Source organism: Metopolophium dirhodum, chromosome 1 (assembly GCF_019925205.1).
Source record: "Metopolophium dirhodum isolate CAU chromosome 1, ASM1992520v1, whole genome shotgun sequence".
Lineage (NCBI taxonomy): Eukaryota > Metazoa > Arthropoda > Insecta > Hemiptera > Aphididae > Metopolophium > Metopolophium dirhodum.
Genome location: NC_083560.1, coordinates 89,085,090 through 89,105,336, shown reverse-complemented (window position 1 = coordinate 89,105,336; position 20,247 = coordinate 89,085,090). Strand labels below are relative to the sequence as shown.

The 20,247-nt window shown below is 27.0% G+C and overlaps 1 protein-coding gene across 8 annotated transcripts in view; it reads right to left on the bottom strand.

Annotated features, from left to right (window-relative positions):
• Nucleotides 1-15,301, bottom strand: part of LOC132933748 (MAP kinase-activating death domain protein) — a 38,095-nt gene extending 22,794 nt beyond the window's left edge. For 7 of the 8 annotated variants that reach the window (XM_061000029.1, XM_061000022.1, XM_061000024.1 and 4 more), the window contains exons 1-12: nt 15,144-15,301; nt 4,508-5,141; nt 3,333-3,501; nt 3,095-3,236; nt 2,257-2,350; nt 1,910-2,061; nt 1,685-1,829; nt 951-1,112; nt 723-854; nt 551-621; nt 354-486; nt 73-275 (exon numbers count right to left, since the gene is read on the bottom strand). In XM_061000029.1, the coding sequence (XP_060856012.1) occupies nt 73-275; nt 354-486; nt 551-621; nt 723-854; nt 951-1,112; nt 1,685-1,829; nt 1,910-2,061; nt 2,257-2,350; nt 3,095-3,236; nt 3,333-3,501; nt 4,508-4,687 (1,583 nt within the window). In that variant the 5' untranslated portion in view covers nt 4,688-5,141; nt 15,144-15,301. Of the gene's footprint in view, nt 1-72; nt 276-353; nt 487-550; nt 622-722; nt 855-950; nt 1,113-1,684; nt 1,830-1,909; nt 2,062-2,256; nt 2,351-3,094; nt 3,237-3,332; nt 3,502-4,507; nt 5,142-13,776; nt 13,958-15,143 lie in introns of those variants that run through there. The other variant, XM_061000023.1, reaches the window with a different exon arrangement.
• Between the last annotated feature and the right edge of the window lie 4,946 nt (nt 15,302-20,247).

Sequence of the window (20,247 nt, the reverse complement as noted above, 5' to 3'; positions counted from 1 at the left end):
AGCAGATGCTCTATAAGCATGTCTGCAGCTTGGACAGCAGAATTCACTCTTATGAATAAATATTGTTATTACCTTATTTCATTTCCTCGATTTGTTCTGTTATCAGTGTTTATGACATTACTTCTTGATTGAAAGTTTTCCATTTTTCTTTTTGAGATGTCTTCTCCTGTACTCGAAAATTCCATTGGAGGCCTCGTCGTTGACATAACTTCATTTTCCGGAAAACTACTTGTTGCTTTATTGTTAATATTTATTCGCGAAAGTCCATTTAAAGCCTATTTTAATGCAAATTAAACAAGAATGAATTATTATATTCACAATTTAATTTGTTTTAAATTGTTGATGATAATTACAGATTTCAAATTATTTTTCAAAGTTAACGATTCAGACTTGGGTAACTGTGGTATAGCATCTTCTCGATTAACAACTATTGGCGGTGTTATTTTATTCGAATCCAAATCTACTATCCAAACGTCTTTCGGAAATCTGAAACACAAAAGATTGTTTATTGTAATGCCAACACGTTCGTTATAGATTATCCAAAATTAACCTGAAATCTCGTTTTGTTAAAAAAAAACTGGATGGAACTCCAACCACATAAGGCACAGGACTCTCAAATAGCTGAAAGTTACACAAACAGAGATTTAATCATACAATTCATTATACAAATAGATGTATGCAATAATATGTTAATATATTGAGGCTTTTTTTTATTATTTTACCATTTCTGATTTTGGTAGACTTGTAGGCAGCAATGGTATAACAGTAAACATGTATTGCAAGGGATACATAAGGGCCACTAAAGCCATTACGGACATAGTGAGAGCATTATAATCCTTTGATTGGAAGACGACCTAAAGTTTATAGCAACATTAGTAATATACACTGTATTCGATAATTATCAGAATAGATAATATACATATTAAGTAAAATATTACGTATTTACTCACTTTACTTTCTAATAATATGATAGTTAATACGTAGAGGCACGTATCTACTCCCAACAACTCTAATGGTAAATGTAAAGGGAAATCAATCAGTGAAAATCTCGTGTGGTCGGGTAACGCGAAGGCTAGTGGTAGCTGTCGCTCGTTTTGTGAAAACAAATAAACCTATACGAATATAAATTACAACAATTACTGGCATAAATATACATTTTCCCTAAACCAATTAAAGTGTAAATGCTTGGATCAATATAGATCAGTTAGTTGTCTTAGATATAAGACAAATATAAAACCAAATAAAAGTTTTAAAAAAATGATCTTGCAGATTGTGTTTTGTACGTGTAGTAGGGTTAAATCCTAAACTAATTGACTGTTATAGGTCCTATATGAATCAGTTATTTAGAAATTTAGGAAAAATATTATAAAATAATGATGGTACAAAATTAAAATACATTATAAATTATACAGTATTTATTCCGGGAATGTATGATGATACTTCTAGATCAACTCTGTTGACCAAAAATATTTAAATTTTACACAGACCTAAGACTAATAAAGTAATAATTATTAACTAATAAATAGTAATTAATTAAACCATAATTGACCTAACCAGTAGCTAATAACCTAAAAATATTTGTGGTTTATTTCAACATTAAATTGCAAAATATTATTTTTTAATTTGTTCAGTTAAAAATTCGTGTGATAGTTGTTCAGACTTGTTCTTATCCATTTTATCTTACTTCCAGTTTCGTCTTTCCTGGTACAGGAACTGGAGTGCTGAGCAAACGTAATATCCACATTTCAAGTTCTTTGATAAATTGTATAATCCTCGGAGAATTTGCTTGAGTTAAAAATCCAGTCAATAAACTCCAAATACATTCTTTTCTATGAACAAAATCGTTTAACCGTTTATTATAAAATAGAAAATTGGACATTCGTTAAGTGTTATTTTAATATGTAGATACCTTTTATGTCCTTCTTTTTTGCTACGATTAATTTTTTTATTGCAAGAATCGATAAGGCTTTTTAAATAAAACAAACATGTACGAAAACTTGAAAATAAAGGATGATGAGAAAGAAGACACAACGATGTAAGAGAATATAAATCTTGAGATTCCTGAAATATACAACAAAATTTAACAATTTTTATAGGTATGGAAATTGTATTAACATTTATATACTTTAAGTTATGAACATTTTTTTACCAAAATAGATAACTTTTATAAATTTTTTGACTATGAATAAAAATATATTATATGTTAAAAACTTAAAGTACTTTAATTTAAAATAAAATCAACAATTGAACACTTACAGGCTGTGATGAAATATTTTGTGTAACCTTATCGTTTGATTGATCTGTAGGATGATCTTGAGACATTGATTTTCCAAAAGAAGTTGTAGAATGACTATAAAAAGAATGAATACATATTTTAGGATCAAAATATTTGTCTTTTTATATTAGTTGTTTTATTATAATTGCCAAGATAAAAATACTATTTTTTCATAATATGGCTGCAATATCACAAATTATGAAATGCAATACTGCCACAAGTCACTACACTAAATACTGTTGTTTTTCACTTAACATATCACACAAAAATTAGTTTTTATTGAGCGCAAGAACGCCAAAAATCGAATTAAGGCAGTCTTAAATTTTGATTTTAGTGATTAATTGGATGAATGAAATATCATATAAGTATATTGCCATTTAAAGTAAAAATGGCTATGTTGCTTTAAAAATTATCTAAAAATTGATAAATTCAATACTGACACATATTTTTGGTGGTAAAATAAAAAATGATATTTAATGTAACGTTCTTGGATTTTATAGAACTAAAATTTTAATATTCAAAAGTAGTCATAACCCAAAATTAATGAATTTTGAGTTGCTTGAGGATATTATATGTATATTTTATAACTTAATATTTATTATGTTGAGTATCTAAGTATAATTAGTTGATAGTTAGCAATAGAATAGCTCATACTTAGAAATAAGTTTATAATTAATATATTCAATAATGTAAAAATAGTTTTGATAAACTAGAAACTTATCAAAAATTAAAGAAGTCATCATGAGCACGTAAAAATGTGTCCAATATTTTTATTTTAAAAATTTGACGTTTTATTTATTATTTATCTTGAAGTATTACCATCTTAAAAATACCGACGAATGATTGTTTTGTGGTTTCTTTGCACTCTGTTCATCATTTATGTTGATATTCTTTGAATTATTCGTATAACATTGACCAACACGTCTATAAAAATTAACACACACGCCGTATCTAGTTCGGGCTATTGGGAAAAAATAAATATTTATCAAACAAAAATGTAATGTATAAAATTAGTATTAAAATTATTATTAATTGGCTCAAGCTAATTTATACTAACTTGTATCTTTATCCGTTAGTGTAAATACAAATGACGTAACTTTGTTCGATTCAGATCGGCTATGCTTGAAGGAAACACATCCTTCTGGTTGACAAAAATATGACATTGTTTCTGGTAATATAAAATCTTTATGATCTTCTGCTGGATACCGTCGGAGTAATTCTGGGTTCTATAGTTATCCAAACCATCAAGTTAATATGACTTTATACTATATAATATGCACATTTTTTGTTATAATCAACATTATTTAAGTATTAAACAGCTGTGAAATTTATAAGTTATAATTTATATTGAAATTGAACTGTGTTTGAAATTTTGATATTTTCTGGGATTATATTCAATCAAGATTGAAAAAACAAATGTTTTTGAATATGAATTATATACTAAAATTATTTTATTTTACTTTATTATCATAGCTAAAATTAGAATTTTGGGTGGGTTTTATTTACATATGGTCTAAATTACCAGTCAACGGCAAAACATACTGGGAATGTTAAAAATTACGTAGGAAAGAATGCAGTCTGTGCAAAGCGAGAACTATTATTATTGCGTTCAATATTTTTGAAAATAAAAATTATTTTAACGTTGGGTGATCACGATCATGTCCCTAACCAAGAAGAGTGTGAATAAGAGATCGTCAAATATTCTTTAAAGTCGAAGTCTGAGGATCAGCAATAACTGCCATCTGACCAAATATTAAGATTGTTCGGGAATTTGATTCGGGAAAAAAGGTTTCTAGTTTACGGACTTTTAGGAAAAATACAATTCGGGAATAACGGCCAGTACCTTCAATCAAATATAATAGAATTATCCAAATGTTTCAGCTTTCAAGTAGGTAACCCAATCTATCAGTTTTAAATGTTGATTTTTCTTGAAATTAAACAATTTATGTTTTTCTTAACACAATATAAAATTGTCGAAAAAACATATAAAATCTGACTAATCTGTTCTTCTTTAAGCAGTGTGCATTAAAATAAAATTAATTGAATAATTATTAAAGTATCACTTGATATTTTATCACAAAAAAAATATAATAAACCCGAGATGGTAGGCAGTACCAATATGGAACTGCCATATATAGGTAATTTAATTTCTGTATTTCACCAGACAGCGTTTCTTGAATAATTAATTAATTAATAAGATATTAAGATGCAAAAGTTATTGTAGATAGATACCTGAATATAAAAGTTTTCATCATTACTGGACACTGTTGAACTGACTCCACTGTATTCATCATTGTTGGATCCGTTGTTTTGTAGCTCGTATAAAGAACTTCTTTTTGAAGAATTGGGATGAGCTCCGACGATAGCTAAATAGTCGATCAGCCGAGGGCAAAAGAATTGGCTCTCGCTCATAGCACGTAAGTATAATTTTTTTGAATAATATAAAGGTTATTTTTGGATAGCTAAATGTACTGACTAAGCAGCTTTATGTAACAAAAATATAGGAGATATATCACAGTTTGGAGTGTTTGTTTTGTCTTACGTATTTACATACATATAATAAGTATTGCTCAAGTTTAGAGTTTAACAAAAAAAGAACACTATGAAAAATTCAACATGTACTTATACAGTCGTGAGATCATCACCGGATAGCCCTGCCACCGAAGTGTTTGTATCATAATAAACAAATTATTATGATTTGAATATTGATGGCTGTTATTATGTTACATCGTTGAAGACATTTTTTTCATAAATCTTCGCAGCCGCAACTAAACAGTATTTCTGATTTGTTTTGGAAACATATTGACATTTTTCGTCTGTCATAATCAAGCATTACAGCCGTTCAGAGTTGCATAAATTTTCGACTCTGTAAAAATATTATTTAAATGATAACATTATTAATATCATAATAACATACGTCATGTCAATCAGGTTTTGTGCACATTTCAACACAATTTAAAAGGTTCAAACTCTTTCTTGTGTGTGATAGATAAAAAATTATTGTGTTTTGCAACATAGCAATAATCACCATTTGTATATTTAAACCCTAAAACAGACTATTACCGTTTAATAGTACTTTTGTCATATATATTTTCGGAACAACGTAAAAGAAAAATGAATAATCATTTATGCGCGTAAAAATTCCACGAAATATATTCATAAAAAAATGCAAATATGCGTTACGAGAGTCCTAAATATGCACTCTAATATACCCGTAAAAATGTTAATACCTATATAATATGCATTTATTTCATGAACATTTTTCAAATATGCATTTATATACAACACAAAAATATTCAGAAAATCTATAATATGATGTTCATAAAAAATAAAAATATTTGAAGACATTATATGATTACTAATCATTACATTACATTTTAAAATATACGTATAATATTATACTGTATATTTTTTATTTCATACGCGTGACATAATGCTAATAATCATTAATTGCGGAGAAATATATAACTTGAATAAATAAAACCATACCTATATACGCCTATATATACTAATTTTACTATCTATCTCTAGTCAAATAATTTCATGGAAAACATTAAAACAAATTAAAATTTAAACTTATGCACTTGATAATAATGACTCGGATATGGTGATCGGCTTACAATTTTAATTCTGGTACCTACTTAATTTTAAATTTGACAACATTTATTATTACGAATTTAATATTTATGACATAGCTGGTACAGTGTAGAATGAAGGTGTTTTCGCTAAGGGACAAAAATATTTTCCATGGTTGCAATTCTCCGAAGAAATGGATTAATTTTGATTATAAAGTATAAAGTTTATGAGCTCTTGATGAGGCGATGACTCTCGAAACTCAAATCAAAATTATAATTAGTAAATTAATGAAGATGGATAGTCTTCTTCAATCATGAACAGAATAATACATTCTGCAGTAATTATACCTAAATACAGTTTCATTAACTGATATAATAATATTATGTTGTATTATATGCATATGCTAGCCAATTAATTTCTTTTGATACTTGATTTTAAATTTAAAAAATATGTTGAGCTCTTTACGCTTTTACCTGGATTATAGTAATTGTCACTTCTGCTCTAATTATGTATATGTGTATAGATTAGGTATTCATGTATTACAATGTCAGTAAACCATATAAATACTAACTAAACAGGTATAAGCTCAACATTTCACTTTTTAGTTAGATGCCTATAGTTATAATTTACCAATTGTCTCAATATTATCATTTTAAAATTATTATCAAAGTTAATGGGGATACCTTATGTCATAGAGTCTATGTTTATAAATTATGATATTTTTCATCTGTATCTGAAACAATATATTAGGAGTCTTTCATTAAATTTTCAAGCTTTCTTACCCAACAAATAAAATTTTATTGACATTTATAGAACAAAAAACTAAAAAAATTGGAAACTAAAAATGTCCGTAAACAGCTGAAATAAGTAGTAATATTTTGAAAATGTTATGGTGTATAGAAAATTCTAATATAAACATTCAGTCAAAATGTCATGTATCTACGGGCATTTGTTTTAGAGTTAGGTATACCAAAAACCAAAATCGATTTTTCGTAAAAATTCTCGTTTTTTCTTTTCATTTCACGGTGCTTTTGAAAACTACTGGAAAATTTTTACTTTTGACCCCCTCAAAGTACTAACTAAATACACTTTCCTATCAGAAAAGTTACTGTTGAAGAAATATAAGCACTTTTACTTTCTTAAAAGGCGATGACAGACATTAAAAAAAAAAAATACATATCATTGTAAAAATCTAAAAAATAAACAAAAACCGTTTTTGACTAATTGATTTGTTTTTTAGTTTAACTGAAACTTTGTAATTTTCACCAAAATTTTTATAGTAGCATTTTCTATGCACTATAAAATGTTTAAATTATTTTTAAATTTGATTCTTTTTAAGCTATTTAAAGGCATAAGAAATTTTCGATTTTTATTCGTTTTATTTTAATTATTTTTGATAAAAATATAAGTAGGTGTGGTAATCGTGTGCCATAAATGTACTACGTAGCATGGTACAAGACATTTTCCGCTTTGAAGAAAATGTATAAATATGTATTCATGAGTAACCATTAATTGTATATAATATATATTATATCTAGTATGTTCTATACTTAGTTGTCAATTTTTACATTTTATTCGTTTCTATGGTAATAAATAAAGCTTTACCTTTACGACAACATTCATCAAAACTACGACAATTTGCAAATAAGTTTGTAGTTAAAAATGTATAAAATAATTCATTTTTATAGCTAAGTATTAAAAATTAGTATGTTCAAATTTGGAAAACATTTTTTTTATTAAACAAAGAATAACAATTTTAGTTATTTTGTTGTAATTAAAATAATATTGTTTGCAGATACTTTTAAAGTATATTATTACATTGTACGCACATAATGACATTTCATATTCAATGTTTTTTGGCAAAAATTGAATTCAACCTACTGTATTACATTATTACTAATAAAACAAATTACTTCAAGCAATTAAATTATAATATAGATACAGACCATCTTCGCTCAGAATCGTTTTTCGTGTAGCTACAAAACGTATTATGATTTTATATCAATTTATCACTGGATTCAAGTTTAACATAATATCCATTACAGTGACCCACTGTACACAACGTTACTCAATTGCCTACTTTGTTGTATTTTTATAGACTCGCATTTTGATTGTGATTCATTAGTCTTCGTGTTTAGGGTAAAATATTTGTAGTAGGATAACCTTGTTTGTTTTAATTGAATTGGTTCTCTTCCGTAGTTATAAAAATAGATTATTTTATGTCAACAGTAGATAATAACTAATAAGTCACCCACAAATATTTATAAAATGAATTATGATGCTTTATTTTTCCAAAGTGTTTGCTTGACTTATCGATATGACAGGTATTAGGTATTTATACTACGCAAATACAACATATCCCTAATTAAAATTCTATTTTTAATAAATTATTCATTATATTAAATTCCTTTTAAACAACACGATCGGCAAAAAAAAAAACAACTAAGTTAAATAATTAAAATAAAAGTGTCGTATTCGTTATATTGAATATCAAAGGAGATGTGTTTAAAATCTAACGAATGATAATAGGTATAATTAAAATAATATGCACGGTACCTACCTATCTAACTAACTTATCTAATTCGTAACAAAAACTAAAGTTTCGGTGTGTCCATCGTTTATATAAGACTATCGATTCTATATATAGATATGTACTAATGTACTATACGTATAATGTTTATTGTAAGTAATAACTAATAAGTATATAGTATATTATGATTTATGATTTATGATATACCTACCTACCTATAGCACTATAATATTATTGTCTTTGACACCCGTCGTGAGGTCCGCTATCCACCCACGGGACACGACTCGGAGATATATTGTCTAATATTATCCACAATTTATAATTGAGATACGCCTGTAATTCATTAACGTGGCTACATTAATTTTCCAGGTCATAATTGAAAAAAAAACTGTCTTATTACATGTACTGCAGTGGTTATTAGTTTTATAAGGTACCTAGGTAGGTAGTTATTATTTATAAACAACTTAATAATGTGTCTAAAAAATCTATTTTTTGATTTTAATAATAATAATATTGTTATATGTGGTTGTCCTACCCTTTTAGACAAGAATTTTGTTTTTATTTAATATTAATAAATAAAATTGTGTTGACGAAGTCATTTGAGTTATTTTTACCTAAAATATAGACGAGATAATATTCAGACAACTGATAAATCGTCAATAAATAGTCTTACACTGAAAAATATTATTTTCTACTGTTTTACTTTTTACTCTAAAATTAAGAAAAATCAGAAAAAAATTATTTTGCGTGAATGCGTTTTGTCTATGTTGCAGGCCAGAGAGATAAATAAACAGTACACTGACATCCTTAGGAATACGCCACACCCATACTGTGTTGTCTCCGTCTTACAAAGTATAAATATTTGACAAAAGCAATTTTGACTTTGTCATTTTTTAAATTAGTTTAAATTGACCTCTTATTAAATTGATTAATAAATATGATTATAATCTAGGGCATCTCGGAGGCTTTTATTGATATTTTAATTTTGAAGTAAGTTATGATTATTTGAAAAAGTACAAACATTTACAGTTTTTAAAATGCTCATAACTTGTTTCGTAAATAAAATATTAAAAAAAGCCTCAATGATATACCCAATATAAATCTTACCTTCAAATTTCAAGTTTTATAAGAAGTCAATTTGAACTAAATAAAAAATAACAAAGTAAAATTTGTCATGTTGTACGTAGGTAAGATGGAAATCACAATCGTGTGTGGGCGTCTTTTTATAAACTTTATTAAATTATTATTATTTAAATTTTTTAAAAACCTGTATTTTTTATTTCATAATCAGAAGCAGAAATGTTTTCTAAAAAATGTTTATTTGTTAATATCAAATATTAACAAAATATAGTTTTTTCTTATTATTATAACTTGTAAGCATTTAAATTTTAAAGTTTAGAGTGCTCGTGGCAATACAATATTATTATTGGGACGACGTTTAAAAGTATAATGACGGCTGCAGTAGGCTATAATAAACTAATAAGTAATGGCCAATGAGTAATAACTTATAAGTAATGACAAAAGTCAAACGCGATATATTCGAAGTAATAAACAACATTAATAACACTGTATTATTCGGGTTGGGGTAGGTAGAGTTAGCCAAGTTAGGGTCGCAAATAAAAAGGTATAGTTCAAAATAAATTTTTATGAAAAAATAATATTGAATAAGCTTGTAAACGTAACTTAGACTTGTATGTCATCGTATATAGTTCGAAAAGTCAAAATTACTTTTGTTTGTCTACGTCCAGGTGGTGGTGGCGTTCATCAAAAAATAAACTAAGAAGAAATAAGGAAAATAAGTTTAAAATTCTAATATTGTATAATATAATATTATATATGATATATCTAATGTTATTTATAAAGAGTTGAAGAATAATACAATTCTACGGAGACCAACATATTTATGCCATCTGGTGACTTATAAGTTATGGGTGCATAAATACTCTGTAGGTACACAGTAAACCGTTTAAAATATGTCTTCTTAAGATTCATCGTAAAAAGGGGCTAGATTATTCATTACTGGTACTAGGAAAATATTATAACTATTAAAGGCTATCGCTACTACCGTCAATTTTATCCCAAACGACCCAAAGTTTTGACAAAATGTATATTAGTTTACGTTGTCTGATTTAATTCTGAAAAAATATTTTAACTTGGCAGAATATTGTCTATAAATCGAACGGAACACTGAAAAAATTTAACTGTAATTAAAAACTGGAAAATATGGATTTTATTGTATCATAATATTGTAATTACTTAATAAAATTAAAAATTGAAAGTTTACGATCTAAAGACATTTTTTTGCTAAATTAAATTTTTTTTTTCCGAATTAAAATCAGATAATTTATTTTAATTTTGTCATTACAATAAGTTTTACAACTATTACTGACGCTTAGATCCGGGGCAGCGAATAACATGGCTCTACAACGTTAAATCTTCAATGGTAACCTATAACCATTGTTTAAATTAGGTATATATTATGAATTAATTCATTTCCCCTATCTTTGATCAATGTATACGAATTTCCACACACATAACACAGAATAATTCTTGACAAACGAATGAGAAATGAAGAAACATAAAAAGCAACGTTTGAAACATTTCACTTAAAATTTATTTAATGATAAAATAATATTTTCTGGTACAAACCTAAACACAAATTAATTTTTATTACTATGGTATGGAAATGTATAAGACCGTTGGCCAAGCAGTTCCACCAAAGATTCTAGATAAACTAATATTTATATAATAATCGCGTGTTGGTCGTGTACTTTGCATCAAACATTATAGGTCATTACAGATTATATTATAATCATGCGGGTTGACGTTGTGCATAATATACACACATTGCACATGCACGACCTGCGAAATTTTACGAAACATGTATAATGTAATGTCAATAATTTTGAAGTTCTTAAATGTATATTAAAATTTTATTTTTATAATTTTCATGTGTTGTTATTTTCAGTATTGAAAATGAGGTAATCCTGATACCATTTTCGAAATTTTGCTGTCATACAATCACCACCGGGTCTTGTCCAAATGTATATTTATATTATACAATATTTAAGTATTTAACTTGTACATGACAGACAAAATAGGTCTGTAGTCTGGACACGTTTGGATCAAAATATCTAACAAACAATAGGTAGGTAGTTGAAACTAAACATGTAATGAGACTAGAATTGAATTTGGTACAAGATATTGAAAAAATAAATTGTGTTTTATATTTATAAAAGTACCTATAATAAATTAAAATTTTTCTTCAGAATATTCCTATTAGTATTTTAACTTTATCGTATATAACAAGTATACCTAGGTATATTAAACAATGTTTTTAACATAAATAAATTAAAAATGAAATTTATGGAATTATGACAAAAATACACAATAGAAGTAGATTAAAGGGGATCAAAAAGGCAATTAAATACGTCCCCAGAAAAATTCGTCCTTTAAAATTAAAAGTATATTTATAATTAATATTTAATCAAAAAAATTGTATTTGTTTTCATTATTGTACAGCTCTTTCAATTGTTTTTTGTAACTATAACGTTATCGCTGTCAATTATTTTATATTCACTGTTCGATTTCGAAAAGCAAGGAAGATACCAATTATGATAATTAATAAATAAACCGAATAACTTTAATAAAGACAAATAATGGAATTAATATTTTTATAAACGTATTAATATTTCAATTGTATTGCACATCTAAATTATTTGTGGAAACACAACAGTTATAAGAACTCCAATTCAACATTAAATAAATATATAATTATATTTTTAAAAGGTATGAAAGGGCCTAGTTAATATAGTGTGCTTTAGACCTTTAGTGTGAATACGCTTATAATTATTATGGCCTAATGACAAAATAGGCAAAATAGCCGCTGTAGCTGTGTATGTCACAATGAAGAAAATATATAAATTATTGAAATTTTAGAATGTTATCACAGATTCTTATATAACTGTATTATTATCAGATGGGTAACAATAAAAAAAAAAATTTGGTAATAATGTAATATGAATGTGGATTACTAATTAATGTAATAATGTTTTACACTAGTAAATAATTATCATTAGGCATTAACATAATAATTACATTTGTACAAAAATATTAGCACTTCTATTTTACTCGTGTTCTGAACTTAATTATTATTATATTAATAAATAATCAATAGTTATAGTAGAATGTCCACTCTTTGCAAACCGGACAACCTACACAATACCTAGTCATGTTGATGTAGACTCGTACGTAATGTCATAGTAATTCGTTGTTTACTATAAAATGGTTTAATAGGTACTTAACTGTATTATACATAACTAATTAAAAATTAATTAATGCAATATAAAACTTTAATACTTTAATTTGTAATCATTACTTTATACTGAGTGGGTAATGAATTAAATATTAAATTCCAACTAACATGAATAGGATACCGTTTTATTTATAAACTTTGATTTTTGAAAAATGTACATTACGGTAAGTACTAATTAAAAAATTAGATAAAGAATTATTATTTTATCGTTATTTCATAATTACTTTCCAGTCATCGAAATTTGAGCTTAATACATTTTGATATGTATTAATGCGGGTAGTAATAAACAGTTTCAGTTTACTGAATGACAACTGTACCTATACGGAAAAAATAGTTTGATATAAGTCGACACGAGTAATAAATTATATTTTTGAAAATGCCTACTATAGAGGTACAAATGTTAATATGCTTGTTTTATTATAAATATAATTGTACGTCTCAAACGTCTGTATCAGTTTATGAAATATCATGTAATTGATTATAATATGTTTTATACCTATAATTATAGGTACCTAATAACTAGAAATTTGATTTAGATTATAAATATGAAAGAAAAAATTTAATGAAAGAAAGTTTTTACTAACTGTGAATTTGAAAGATTGGAAAAAAGTGGCAAATTAAAATCAGTTATAAATATAATGAGTACAAGATTAATAATATTTATATTTAGGGTCATACAAAAATGTAATTAAAAAACAGTGCTAAAGGCATCTTGCTTTCTAAAGATTGGTACATAATATAATATATTATTCAGGTATTCCATTTCCATTTTTACATAAAATAATAATGATATAAGTAGGTACAGATATATTTTTTTTATGTGAATATTAAATATATTATAATAGTTTCCAATAAAAAAAAGTAAGTACGGTAGGTATCATATTTTTATTGTAGAACCATATTGATATTGGTAAACACTAAACTGTATAAAAAACAAGTTCCTGTCTATTTGTCCTACAATTTCTTTATCTACTGAGATTATATTTATATATTTTAGTACATATTATGTAACTGTTTAATTCGATACATTAATATATTATTTAGATTTGTTTCTCTTTTAAAAATATTTATTTCACTTACCTATAATTGTTTAAATAAATTATACTTAAAACCTATACCGATAGCGGTTCGCATGTGAATGTCACATTATTAAATCACTTGAAGATGAAAACACTTTGTCACCGGTATTTAATCAATTTAATTTAATTCTTTTATTAAGTTGACAAACATAATAATCAACCGGAGACCCGATTTCCTATTTTTTCCCCCATAACGCGCGACCCATAACGTTCAGTCATACTAACAAATCCAAACACACATCAAACGATATACTACGTGTGTGTATCGTAGTTAAAACCTTGAAAACACGTAGGCGTAGGCGCGCGGTGAGCCGATAAAACAAACAGCAGTGAAACTAGGGCACACCGAATTATTTAAATTGTGACAATTTGCTTGGTAGGTATACCTAACTATGTTATGATTGTTGTGCAAACAATGCTTGGGAACAGTTGGTGTACAAAATATTTCCCATTATAATTATCAAAACGTATATCCAGTACCTGTATAGTATGTATAATACGTATGTACACCTACCTAATATACGAAGTGATTCTTTTATCCCTTAGCAGACATTTTCTAGGTAAGTCTATGTGCTTTTTAAACTACATGTTTTTCAAACAATTTAAAGTCACAATAGCACAACGTTAAAAATATAATGTTTTTAAGTTTTACTTTTTTTAATTACATTAATGTAACAACTAACTAATGATTTGAAATTGAATTGTGTTTAATTAATGATTAAAATCCTTAAAAATACCTGACCATTACCATTAGTTAATGAGTTACATAATATTATAGATAGTTTAGATAAGGACAGTTTAGTAGTGCAACAACATTTTTGAGGGCAGGAACCTACCCTTGTGGCCTTGTTTTACTCCATATAACCATACCATAATCGTACTTCAAATTCTATTGATTTCCAATAATTATTATGTATCTTAAAAATGTATTCAAACAGTACACGCATAAACAGTTACTGACAAAATGATTGTTATAAAATCACTCTGTATATATTATGTATATACCTTGACTATTATTTTCTATTACATATACAATAGGTATACCTAAATAAATAAATAATATAAATCGTTCCAATAATGTTTCATAGCGACAATATTTTGAACGGCACACGCGAACACCATTCTTATACGCAAAACAATAACATAATAATAATATAATAGAGTAAGTAAATATTATTAGATATAGAGTTACTACATTATGCCTACTTAATTATAATAATAATATATATATTTTTATAATGTTCAACTGTCTGGTTGCCGATGTAAACCAGTGAGGCATTACATTTTATTTCGTTTTGTTTTCGAAGCGTTCAAAAAGATTATTTCAATGAACTGTAGTGAAGGTTTTTATCGTTTAGTGGATCTTACCTTGTATGCTGTAGATCTGTTGTGTTGTGCAAATAAAATAAAATAATGTTTTCAGTCTTTTCAGTAAAATAAAAACAAAAATACGTTAAAATTTGGGATTAAAAAAAATTAATTTCAGTGCCCCTTCTATAGCTAAATGACGGAGACCAACAACTCAATATTGTAAGCGTATATTATTACGGTAAAGAAAAGTTCACGGCAGGTCGGTCGGTGCCGCCGTGCTTGCGCAATCGCAGTCGGTCCTCGAGAAAATCAATATTAGCCGCCTCAACCTAACTTGTGACCCACACGTATATAGTTATAATGGCATATTTCCACAAAATAATTTAATTCAGAGCCCGCACAATGATGATCAGGGTTTCGTTAAAAAGACGGGAGCCTGCGTGCTTGCGGTTTCCGTTCGATAATAGGTTACTATTTTATTAAATGTTCTCGAAAACCGTTGGGAAATGCGTCAAGGAAACTAACAAAACTAAATTCGTAAACATATAATATAGAAATATTATTATGTAGAAGTTTCACTTCCAGCTTCCGGGATTTTTTCGCCACCACAATATAATAAAGTGTTTGACGAAAAATAAAACGAGTAGGTAATTGAACAACGGATGTCTCCCTTGCGTAATAAGAACTTGAAATAAATTAGGAATAAATCGTTAGAATCTTATACCTATTTACCTACAAATGTTTTGGAAATAATAAACTACGTTTGGCACATTTAACGATAGTATTATAATATGAGAACCAACACGTTTTTTTAAACAATTTTTAACAACTTTATTGTGATTAAATAAAATATTTCGTATATAGAATAAAACTGAAAAATATACTTATTAATGATTATTTAATAATTATATTCAAATATAGTTTTCTATTTATACACACACATAGTATAAAAGTTGGGGGACGGAGTGGCTGGGCGGACTAAGGCGTCGGTTACGACGCGCGCCGACGCCTGTTCAAAACCTCGGCCGCGGGTGGCATTTTTCTTCGGGCAAATCACGGTGTCCGGAGAGAAGTGCCGCCATCCCCCACCCGGGCATGGCAGATACCTACGAGTGCCCACTAAAAAATCTGCCAAACTGTGTAAACGTGTTTAAAACCTACAGTACCCTTTCACACAGTAAAAACCGCCCAATGGCTTAAGTTGCCGCGGGTTCACTTATATAAAAAAAAAGTATAAAAGTTGTAATATTAGCGCAAAATGTGAATAATGTGTAGGTAGGTTACGCTAGCATTATCTCTTGGCCAAATAGTGTATGAAAACTATTTTCCCTGCACTTGACATAAAAACATAAGTTTACACAGAACAATACTTTATCAAATATTTTCAAAGTCAATCGGTGACAAGTTTATCACACATTGGAATTTTTTTTTTTAAATTAGAAATTTGTCTATATTAAATACAATATAAAGAAATTCTTTTTTTTTATTTATAATGATGTAATATAAATTATGTAATTGTAAATTGAATTTGGTTGGTACCCACATATTATTATTGTGTCGCTCACGATTTGGTACTTATTGAATATTTTTGTGAGTTAGGTACAATATTGTGATTTTGATGGAAATTTTATTTATTAATGTGCGTTTCTACTGGAACGTATAGTTGCTCGGTTCGTTAAGAGATCGCGTGTCATAATATGCCTATACCTATAGAGAATAGACATCAACTTTATTCCAAAGGCTATTTATATTATACCCATGTACAATTCAATTTCGTTTTTATAATATACTCAATTTAATGTGTTTTAGTAATGTTAATTTGATTAAATTTAATTTAGCAACAATAATGCCGTATGCGTACTCAATTTATGTGATACATAAATTGACTACCTATCTATAAATATTGAATACGGACATCAGAATGTTCAAAACAAAACAAAGTTGAAATAAGTACCTACCTTCTTACGTTGAGTTCATGTATATTGGAGTGGTGTAAATTAAATTGTATGAATTTCTAACAGAAAATAATTTGCAAATTAGGTACCTACGAATAATATTCTTAAATTATAAGAAAATAACTCAAATCGATATTATTGGTTATTTAATATGTAATTTCGTCCACATTTGAACTTACAATAACTATGATATGTTTATATATTTTTTAGATTTTTTGATTACAGAATTTGCTACTTAAGTAGAACCTTGCTGTAAATTGTCAATCATTAGCTATAAAATCTAATTATTATTAAATAATTTGTACATTTTGATTAAATAAATGTTGTCAACATTTTAATTTTAAATGGTTTTAAAAAAACGTGCATAATATTAATTTCTTAAGCATTTGACCCAACGAATAACATTTAATTGACATTTATATAAAAAAAAAAAATAAAAAAATTGAAAATCGAAAATGTCTGTTAACAGCTCAAAACGAGTGAAAATATTTTTAAAATTTTATAAACATTTGGTATAAATTTCAAGTATCTACGGTTATTAGTTTTTGAATACAGCAACATAATAAGAAAATCGTTGTAAAATAATTTGTTAATTTACTGATGAATATCCAAAGTCTAACTTCAAACGCTCGTAAAATTTAATTTGATTTTCGCTCAAGTTTTTTTTTTATGTTAAATGTAGAAAAAATTAAGGAGAATCTTGTATTACATTTTAAAAGATTAGATTTAAATAGAACATTTTTATGAATTTCTAACTCAAAATAATTTGCCTATTTTCGTATTTTCGATTTTACCTAATGAATTTTGTCAACATTTTAACTTTAGACGCTCATAAACAATTATTGTGGATTTACACTTAATCTTTTTTAATTTCTACTTACAACAACTTATGAGGAACGTTGTAATTTTCGTATGCCTATAAATAGCTCAAAAAGAAAAAATATCATTTTGCATATAAATTGCTAATAAAACATACAGTAACATATGCATGTATCTACGGTAATTTTTTTTATACTATACTATAACAAACCCAATTTTTTTATAAACTGGTTCTGTGTAAAAATCTCAATTTTTCCTTAATTGTTTTGTTTGTTTTCCCAGACGCTTTTGAAAACTATTATTGGGGCATTTTGACCTCCCAAATGCAACAACTACATTTTTCTATCAGAAAAATGCTGATTTCGAAAATCAATGCATTTTTCCTGCCTCAAATGTTGATGAAAGAAAAAAAACACACATCATTGTTAATACAATATGTACATTCATTCGCTACGCTGAGTTTCTAAAACAGATTATATATGTTAAAGAAAAATAATTATTTACAATGAAGTCAACGTACTTGTACAAATTTATATGTACCAATTTTCTTTTGATGCAAAAATATAAATTTTAATTATCTGAAATTTTACATAATTATTATTTACATACATTTATACATTTCTTAGAAATAATATTCAATTGAAAATTTACAAATGTGCATTCCTTATAACTTTATAAGTTATAATCATTTATAACTAATAGTTGACTATAGTAATTGCAGGTTTAGCCTTTAAATTATAGTACCTAATCGAATAATATGGTTGTGTAATTTTCGTTGTGTTATTGATTCAGTTCAAAAGTTAAGATGTGACTGTGTAATGTGTGTATACAATGTTTCTTAATAACGTTTACTAATCGCATTACCTACTCCTATAATGGAGGGTGTTTATAATGTATATATATTATAAATTAGTAATTAAGTAAATCTGATGTACAATTATTTACTTATTACTTATTATTCACGAATATTTCAAAACAAACGCAGTGAGTGTGAAGTAAGAATGTAAGATTATCAATTAAAATAGTTAATATTTCGGACAGGAATTTAAAATAATTGCTGATTAAAATATTTAATTTGGTACATTTTGTGTAATTGATAATGTGAATGTTTAATAGCCTAGTACAGATAGGTATAATTCATATATTTACACAAACAAAGTATGAGTAGAGAACCAGAATAATTATTTTAAATCGAAATTGTTAGAGTGTTAGACCTATATAAGGTCTATTGTTCCATTTCTGTTATTAAACTTCATTATATTATCTAGAGAATATTTAGACTTTAGTCTCTGTTAAGTACCTAAATGTATTATAATATATAGGTAGTATTAACTTAAAATTGCTTATTGAATCTACATTCCCTAATTATTTTATTCTATAATTTCTATCGTATTATTCCAAGGAGTGTTTTGTGTCTATTATTTCGTTGGAATAAATCGAGCATTTTTAAATTCGTAACTTCCGTTTCGCGGTGTTTTATCGTAGGTACTTATTTATGCACCAATGTTGTTTAAAAGCCACGTATGACGTTATTATATTTTATGCGTACCTATTTGATGCGAACTATTTTTTTTACTATATTTTGAATTTTTTTCAAATGACATTATCATAGTAATAGGTATATTAAATATATTACATATCATATTATTATACATATTAAATAATAAATTAAATAAATAAATAAATATATATATATATTATTATTACACTGCAGCTGATGTATTAGTTATATGTATAAATAAGTATATATACATTACATTGCGTTTTTTGATGTGTAATATCTCAGAATGATAGTATATGAGTGCGCTTAGCATTAGCAATCCTGGGTGTTCCCCCCGTCATCCAGTTTTTAACCATATTTTTTTTAATTACAAATTTCATGTTTTTCAGATTTAAAATACAATTAAGTGGTATAACCCAAAAATATTATGTTTGCATACCTATCTATTTCCTTAAAACGGTCAGAGATTTTTTGGTAACACATGAACTTTTTACCCTCAATGCAAAATATTTTCTCATATACATTACATGTTAGTCAAATTGAGGTCTGCGGTAAAATGTTCCGGCGTTACGAATTAGCGTTACAAATACTTATTGTTGGAGTGAGTCCAAGGTGGTATTAGCGCGGATCGCGGCGAATGCAATGCGTTGGAGACCATTTGTAGCCAACCGTGTAAGTAAGGTTCATGAGTTCACGTTACTGTGGTCGTATGTTAATACAAATGATAACCCGGTCGACATTTTAATCAGGGGGTAAGATGTTCAAGATATACAAAAATATACCTTGTGGTAGAACGGATCTGCATGATTGACGAACGAGCAGGTAAGCTGGGAAGCACTCTATCAAATACACGAAGACGAGGAGACGCTATGTGAAGAGTGGTAGC